The sequence below is a fragment of the Carya illinoinensis genome, chromosome 10 (assembly GCF_018687715.1).
Source record: "Carya illinoinensis cultivar Pawnee chromosome 10, C.illinoinensisPawnee_v1, whole genome shotgun sequence".
Taxonomy (NCBI): Eukaryota; Viridiplantae; Streptophyta; class Magnoliopsida; order Fagales; family Juglandaceae; genus Carya; species Carya illinoinensis.
In genome coordinates, this window is record NC_056761.1 from 34713794 (window position 1) to 34722377 (window position 8584).

At 41.0% G+C, this 8584-nt stretch overlaps 1 protein-coding gene across 1 annotated transcript; it reads right to left on the reverse strand.

Moving 5' to 3' along the window:
* Nucleotides 1-3886: 3886 nt before the first annotated feature.
* On the reverse strand, nucleotides 3887-7650 carry LOC122279682 (cation/H(+) antiporter 20-like). The gene is made up of 4 exons (XM_043090458.1): nucleotides 7365-7650; nucleotides 6205-7230; nucleotides 4480-5394; nucleotides 3887-4376 (listed from the first exon to the last, which is right to left on the reverse strand). Exons 1-4 carry the CDS (start codon nucleotides 7542-7544, stop codon nucleotides 4053-4055), a joined length of 2445 nt encoding a protein of 814 aa, XP_042946392.1. The 5' UTR covers nucleotides 7545-7650; the 3' UTR covers nucleotides 3887-4052.
* Between the last annotated feature and the right edge of the window lie 934 nt (nucleotides 7651-8584).

Genomic DNA, 8584 nt, shown 5'->3' on the forward strand with positions numbered 1-8584 from the left:
TGTCGCATTGGGATATCTAAAGAATTATCTTAAAGATGCAAATAAGACATTCTTGGGTGGTGAATACTTGCATGTTAGATGTGCTGCACATATTTTGAATTTAATTGTGACTGAGGGGTTGAAAGATGTTGATGACTCGGTTGCCCGAGTTAGAATGGCTGTGAAATGGGTGAGGTCTTCTCCTTCAAGATTGGAGAAATTCAAAGTTGCTGCAAAGGCTGCGGGCATAACATCGAAGAAGGGTCTTTGTACTGATGTTCCTACCAGATGGAACTCAACCTTCTTGATGTTGGAGGCGGCCCAGGAATATAAGGCAGCCTTTCAATTATTGGGTGATGAAGACATCCAATATGTCAAATACTTTGATGAGCACGGGGGATCACGAAAGCCTAATGATGATGATTGGGTGGTAGTTTCTACTTTCGTTGATTTTCTTGGATTATTTTATGATGTCACGTTGAATATATCTGGTTCTTTGTACCCTACATCCCATGGGTTTTGTCAACAAATATGTAGGGTAAAAGAAGAATTAGAAGATATGCGTAGGGGTTCCAATGAAAGGATGAGGGGGATGGCAAGTTCCATGATGCTAAAATATGACAAGTATTGGGGAGATTTGACTAGAATGAATATTTTCTTATATGTGGCTGTTATTCTTGATCCCCGTCTGAAAGTTTCAGGCTTGTTATATGGGTTGGGACTTGTTCACGATCAGGTATGGACTGACATTATTGGTGAATTGGCCCGAGATACCCTGAAAAAATTGTATGACGAGTTTATGGCAATTAAGGGTGGTACTACATCGAAGACACATACACCGACCCCAACTCCTTCTACAGACATCGTGACCGGGCCTCCTACAAAGAAGCGCAGAATGCCGTGGACTAAGACCCTCGCACAGAATCCCACACTAGTCCATCAATCTACGGAGGTCGTTTCTGAGTTAGACAACTATTTGTCAGCGGATATGGTCCAAGATGATGATGATCATTGGGATATATTAGGATGGTGGAAGAATGCCTCAAAGAAATATCCCATCATTTCTGAGATTGCCCGCTGTATTTTGGCCATCCCTATTAGCACCGTTGCCTCAGAGTCAGCCTTTAGTACCGGAGGTCGTATATTGGATCCTTTCCGTAGTTCATTGTCTCCTACAACTGTAGAGGCATTGATATGCACACAGAGTTGGACGATAGGAAAGGATATTCATGTTCCGGATATTTTAGATTTTAAGGAGACCGATGAGGGTGGTGATCAGTCTGGATCTGGACCACCTGGTAATTATTTTTTATTTTATTATTTTAATTTTTTTATATTCATTTCCATTTCATCGTTATTAATTTTAATATTAATTTTTGTAGTAACACATGAGACGTCTAGCACCTCTGCAACATAAAAATGTGTTCAAGCCCGGGCCGCCCCAACTGTCACACCTCTTGACTCAAAGACAAGCCACAGCTGACAAGCCTCTTTAGAATGATCAATTTTTAATGATTTGTAAAAATTTTGTATTCAATAATTTGTAATGTTGATACAATGTCCTTTGGACACTTTTATGTTTGTAATTTTGTAATTGTTTAGCCTTTCAATTTTGTAATAGCTTAGTTATTATTATTAGTTTATTACGTATTAGACTCATAACACTTTTTTTTTTCTTTTAAATTTCGGAAATTTTTTTTTTTGTTTTTTACTTATAATTTTATGGGCCCAAAATGGCCCATTGCTGAGATTTCTGGGCCCAAATTGGCCCAGAAATTGCTTCTGGGCCCAAAATGGCCCAGAAATTGCGTCTGGGCCATTTTCGGCCCAGAAATTGCCTCTGGGCCCAAGGCCCAGAAGGGGGGTGCGGGGGGCCGGACGGACTGGCCCCCCACCCCGTACCCCGTCATGCGGGACGGGGTACCCCGCCCCCGCACACCGGAGGCGGGGGACGGGGTGGATTTTCCCCATCCGCCCCATGCGGGGGCGGGGGGCGGGGGGGGGCTACCCCGCACCGTATGGTGCGGGTAGCACCCCTAGTTAGAGTATTAGTATGAGTTTTAATATTAGTATTAGTTATAGCTATATAGCCTATATTAGACTATATAATAGTATTAGTATTAGTATAGCTATATATTAATATTAGTTATAGTAATTAGAATAACTATATATTAGTATTTGTTATAGTGAGTTTAATTTATTATAACTATATCATTGATAGTAATGGTATTAGTATTACTATATCATTATTTCATATGTAATTATTTAGTATAGTGATTTATATAGTAATTTATATATTGACTTAAAGTATATTACTAATAGTAATATAATATTAGACTATTAGTATTAAGCTATAAAATGTAAATTATAATTAAAATACATTATTTACTAATATATATTAGTATTATTAATTTACTAATATAAGGATAATGACGCTCCCTTAAGAGCATCACTCCTTAACTACAAAGTCGCATGCCCTAGGACTCATTTCCAGCATTTGCATCACTCCTTGCCCACATAGTCGCATGCCCTAGCAATCACATCTGGTGATCCAAGAATGATGACACTCCCTTGAGTGCATCACTCCTCGCCCACAAGGCCACCCGCCCTAAAACTCGCATTTGGCGATCCAAGGTTGATGACACTCCATTGAGTGCATCACTCCCCACCCACAAGGCTAGGTGCCCTCACACTTGCAATGCGCGAGTTACGTTTGGGAACGAGCATTTGAGCTCCACAATTGTCTTGTGCAGGTTTCCTCCAAGAACGACCTTATAAAGCTCCACAACTTCCTCGCGCAGGTTTTATCCTGGAACGAGTTGATGGGCTTAGTAATTGCCTAGAATGGACCCAGGGAGTCAATAGGCTCCCTGACCGTCCAAATACAGGATACGACAAACATGCCCTAAACTTCAAACAACAAATCACCTAAGGGCAAAGAATCAACTATCACTAGTAGCAACAAAAACGAAAGAACATGCATCACACCAGGATCATTGAAATGTTCAACCACAAATCCGCTTAGCTATCCTACGGATGAATAAGCCTCTTGAAGGCACATCCCTTGCAGCCTTTGTTGGAAATCCTTATATCTCGACAATGTCTCTCTTTAAAAATCCTCGTCAAATCACAAAGCAAGGAAAAACCGAGGACAAGTTTCCTATATTCATATTGCATCGATTTTTACGACCTATCTATATTTTGGTTAATTGAAAGATACCCAAGGCTTTCTCGTTTGAGCAAGTCAATCTTAAGAATTGCGAGCATCTTGTAAGGACCAAAATAGCACCCTCAAAATATACCAAGCCCAGTACACTGGGTAACCCTCATCAAAAGTAGGAGGAAAAATAAGAGAAATGAAAGACAGAACAAGAGCTGGGGCACAAGGAGTTAAGTCAAACACCTAAAAGTGAAAGTGACATAAAGTTGCTAGGAGCCACTCCCAAGGCCTCAATATAAGGGGACCTCTTTGCAAACAAAAAGAAATCTCTCGAAATGCTTCTTCTACCTCAATCTAAGGAACTGTAAGGGATTATCTTCTCTAGGCTAAAAAAAGGTCACCGACCCCCATTGTATTATGAAGATTGAGGTTATGAGAGATTGTAAAATTATCTATTATAATGGATGTCCCTCCATATCCCCGTGAACGTATGCTCTATGTCAAATCACGTAAATCTGTGTGTTTCTATCTTATTTGCATTTATTTATTATTTGAGCCCAAGCAAAGTTTATCGATTCAGGAGCAATCATCAGGCCACTCTCGTGGGCAGGGGAGGACTCTTTCTTCCATCCGGCCTATAGGTGCTAATTTGTGCATCAACCATTTGTGTTTCAACCATTTGTGTTCACCTTGTTGACCCAGGATCATGATTTCTACGAGACCAACAATTGAGAATGAAGTGATCATTTTATGCTTTACAACAATAGGCCCAAATAGTTAAAAAGGAAATATGTGGCAATAGACGTAATTAACATTGTTACAAATTTGTTTGATCACACAATTACATCCTTCGAAATCTCCCCTACACTCAAGGAATGTCACCTTTGAGTTTCTTGTCCTCAGTTTGCACAAGTTATACCTTTGACACCGGAGCCTCCTCTACATGGGTAAGATCATCATGTTGTTGAATGATCAGTATTGAAGACACGACGCCATCGCCTGACGAGGCCAGTATGTCTCCAGTAGGCCCCAACTCTTCATGTTCAACTTGGCGCTCTGCTAATCTAGCTACCATAGTTGATGGGAACCGGCCTTTGCCTACAATTATCAGATCATAGTCCCCACTCTGCCCTATTGTCAAAATCCCCTCAACAATGTTGCTGGCCACATTCTCGAAATACTCTATCGTCCCATCCCACTTGCTTTGAAACTCAGCAACAACAAGTTCATCTAGCTCCTAATTTATACAAAAAGTAATTTTATTGCATGTTATAGAATTAATTTGATAATAAAAATATGACAGTCTTATAGCAAAAGGATAAAAGGAAATTAATAATTACCATTTCCCTCTCATGGTTTATCTCAGCAGTGGAGAAACTATAGTTATGTTCACCACACTTGCTAGTTGATGAGAGTTGCAACATCATGTCAATACTCGTCTTCCCATCTTTCTCTACAAACCTTATAACGGTCAATTTAACTGTAGGATGCTCCGCCATCCTACCACCCAACTCCAAGGCCTCACGATCGTCAGGTCCACCAAAGAAGATTACACAAACCCGTTGCTGCGAGATCGTCGTAGGCCCTAGAGTTTGGGACCCACTACTGAATCCACGGTCCACGAGGATAGCCACTGAGCACGGCGCATTATTTATTATCCTCTGATTTACTCCTCTCCAACTATGGCCCACACTCTCCTCTATCTCATTGTGCTCACCTCTCCATCGTTTGTGGAAGGGTAGGATGATCATCGTCACCCTTTTATCCTCTGCCACATGGCCAATATCCTCATGCATTGTAGACAATGCCGAGATTGCCTTTGTGGGTCGAACTCTAACACGACCCAACTGACTATAAGCCTGGAATGCCCCAACTACTCGATCATAACACTTACCTCGGCGCATGCCATTGAAGAATGGAAAACCATTCCTCCGGGCACGTAGGACCATTATAATCGAAGAAGATCGTTCTGTAAGCTCAACAAGATGCATAACAAAAAGTTTTATTAGGGACTTCTTAGTTGATCCTCGAATCAACTCGATAAGGCTAATGAGGGAGGGTACATTTCCGAGACCATGAACACAAGCAAGAACACGTAGCTCGTCCTGTATGGAGGTCAAGTCACGCAATTTGCGGTGCATGCGGATGGGGATGCCACGAGCTGGTTTGTATATGACCATTACTGTAGGAGTTGTGATGAAGGTGGTAAAGAGTGCCATGAGGACTAGAATAGCAAACATCTCGTCATTGAGCACCTGTTCAACAATGCACAAAGCTAGCTAGGTCAAAACGTATGAGAATTTTGTGCACTCAATTACTCATATTGTCCTATGTTGTTAAACTGAAAGAATTTATGGGTCTCAAGTGTTTGAGAGATAGGAGTCGACTTCATGTACTTATCTCTCTCCCACTTGAGCAAAAACTTGAAGAAATCTTCGTCTTCTTATCTTGGTAGCTACTTGGACTTTGAGATAAACTTGGGAATGGTGGAGCACTTTATGTGAAGCTAACATAAACAATGAACAAACATCCCTACTTGGTTTCACCACTTAATTTAAAAGATTACCAATGTATTAAGATTTGTGATCCGAATTCTAAACAAAATTGAAACCTCCGGCTGACCTTCCAAGGTATACCCTAGATTTTTATATTGAGTGGATAAAAGTGTCTATTTAACATGAGCATGCTTATCTTTTTCTTATATCCAATTAACAACTTAAATCTCATCTAATAGGCTTACGTGGGAGTACAGTTCTAGAAGTTTTTATTTGAGTAGTTGATGAAAGAATTCGATGGAAAGGTGTCGCATCAATAAATCTAAGAAAAATGACAAAATTTATAATGAATAGTAGCAGTACTGCTTATAACTTAAACGCAGATTGATTCTTACCCAATTGCACTCTAGTTTATTCAGCTTTTTTGATAGCTTTCAGCACGTTTTTAAAAGAGCCAATTTAAACGAGCAACCCCTGGTAATTAGCTGTCTAAGTAATGTTCTTTGGCAACTAAATTAAATGAAGGGCTAGTGAAAGAAAAATGCCATGGAAAACAAGCTAAGTAATTACCTTCTTCTCCTTGCCGATGTTGAGAACAATAAGCTCCACCAACCCTTTGGTATTCATGAGCACACCCAGCGTCAGAGATTCCCTCAATGGCATCCTAAACATCATCGCCACCGCCAAAGTCCCCACAATTTTTCCGACACTTGCTGTGGATATCACCATCGCCAGTAGACCCCATGCCTTTGCTCCTTGTATTTTGGTGACGTCCGTCTTTAACCCGCTCGATGCAAAGTACAGTGGTAGAAGCAGACCGGTAACGAAGTCCTCAATCCTTTCTATCAATCTGTCAGCGAATTCGCCTCCTTTCGGGATTGTTAGTCCGAATACGAACGCTCCAAAAATAGAATGGATTCCGATCAGGTCAGTGATCAACCCGAACACCAGTACTCCAGCCAACGTCAAACAAATATAAGCTTCGTCCACCATGTCGTTCTGCAGTGAGCACCGGCAGGCAACCCATTTCATCGCGGGTCCGATGAAAACCAACATGAAAGCGACGAACGTAGCACCTGAGAGGAGAACCCAAATTGATATCAGGGGGCTCTTGTGGCCACCACTGTCACCATCACCCGCGAGTGCCACGGCTAGAGCCAGCAGGATCCACGCAGCGATGTCGTTGAACGCTGCTGCAGCCATGGTGAGCTGGCCCACTTCGGTGGTTAATAGTTTGAGTTCTGCTAAAATGCGCGCGAGGACAGGGAAAGCTGTAATGGAGAGTGCGACTCCTATGAACAGGAGGAACTGGCCGTAACCAATTTTGTCTGCTCCATCGACGGTTTGTCGGAGGGCAAAGGACACACCAATACCACAGAAGAAAGGGAGGGAAATCCCGGCTGCTGCTATGCCAAAGGCTCTTCTGCCACTCCGACGAATTGAGCTTAGATCGAGTTCAAGGCCCACGAGAAACAGAAAGAAGAGGAGACCGATACTGGCCATGGATTCAAGTATCGGGGTGCTCCATGAGGGAAATAGTCGGTGCAAATACTGTTTGTTTCTTCCCAAAATGGACGGTCCAAGAAGAACTCCACCCTGAAAGACAGATTAATCATCAATAATGATCAACAACACATACATGCATGCATGTGTGCACGTGTGTATGGGTTTGAGAGAGAGAGAGAGAGAGAGAGAGAGAGAGAGAGAGAGAGAGAGAGGTGGTGCCTTACAAGTATCTCAGCAATGACTTTGGGTTCGCGGAGGGATTTGAGGAGAAAAGCGAGGAAGCGACTGAGCATGAGGATTAAGGTGGTCTGAACAATTAGGAGAGGAAAGGCATAGTCAAGGGGATTATCCCCTTGCCAGACTCCATTTGATGAGGTCTCAATGGAGCTTATATTGAACACCATATTTGTCACTGATTGAGCTTGCTACTTACTGCATGTAAATGTGTCTCACGCTAATGGTTTATCGAAGGAAAGCTGCTGATTGAGCTAGTTATATAGGTCATGGACTCATGGTCATCGTAGCTATCCTATATCATTATAACAAAACGGCTTATTGCGTTCAAAATATTTTCATCTTTCTTAAAATCAAAGCAAAAAGAAAATATTTTGTAAAAAGAAAATATTTGTATCGTTTTTAAATTGCCCGTTAAGACTTTTATTTGAGTGGGTTTTTGGATGTATGGTTGGGTGCACTTAAGTGAGTGAAAGATGATAATTGTCATAAAGAATTTATTGCTGTATGGTGATGGTGTAATGATGGAGATGTGGAAGTTCAAAACGTGGTGCAATGCTGTTTTTCTAGTTGGTGATTTATCACTTAAATTTTTTGTTGAACTCTACATGGGATAAGATTATAATGAATTGTTGTTATCGACATTGAATGGCACTAAAGAGGGAAAATGTTGATGATGTGCTTCAGCAGCTCCATTCATGCAACTTTGTTGTGGGGCCAAACAACATAAATAGGTACTTATCATCTTCTATTTTTCTTTGTATGCATAATAGATTGCAATGATGCCTAGTATTTAGGAGTGGTTATGATTATATGTTTAACTAAATTGATGGTATGCCCATCCCAACTTATTGGATATATAATAATAATTATATACTATATGTTGGTTAATAGTTATTTTCGGTTGTTTAATCATATGCTGGTTAATAATTATTCAGTGCTATTTATTGTTATTAATATGTATCGGTTGACTTCTCACACTAAGAAGGGAGAGAGAGAGAGAGAGAGAGAGAGAGAGAGAGAGAGAGAGAGAAAGTGATCTTAAAATTTTGAATCTGAGTTGCCCTATCTTCTTAGTGAGCCTTACTGCTAGTCCACTCATTTATAATAAGAGGCAAATAAAATATATTTAAAAGGTAGCACCACCCATGAGTTGCACCACCCATGGGTATGGTGCAAGAAATGAAGGGCTTAGTTGGGTGTGGACCCC

What these genes read in the sequence shown, in the direction of transcription:
- LOC122279682 (XM_043090458.1), bottom strand. Translation starts at nt 7,544, where the DNA reads ATGGTGTTCAATATAAGCTCCATTGAGACCTCATCAAATGGAGTCTGG. An exon ending in AAGTCATTGCTGAGATACTT is followed by an intron (nt 7,231 to 7,364) that starts GTAAGGCACCAC and finishes TCTGTCTTTCAG; the next exon opens with GGTGGAGTTCTTCTTGGACC. An exon ending in TAAACCATGAGAGGGAAATG is followed by an intron (nt 4,377 to 4,479) that starts GTAATTATTAAT and finishes TGTATAAATTAG; the next exon opens with GAGCTAGATGAACTTGTTGT.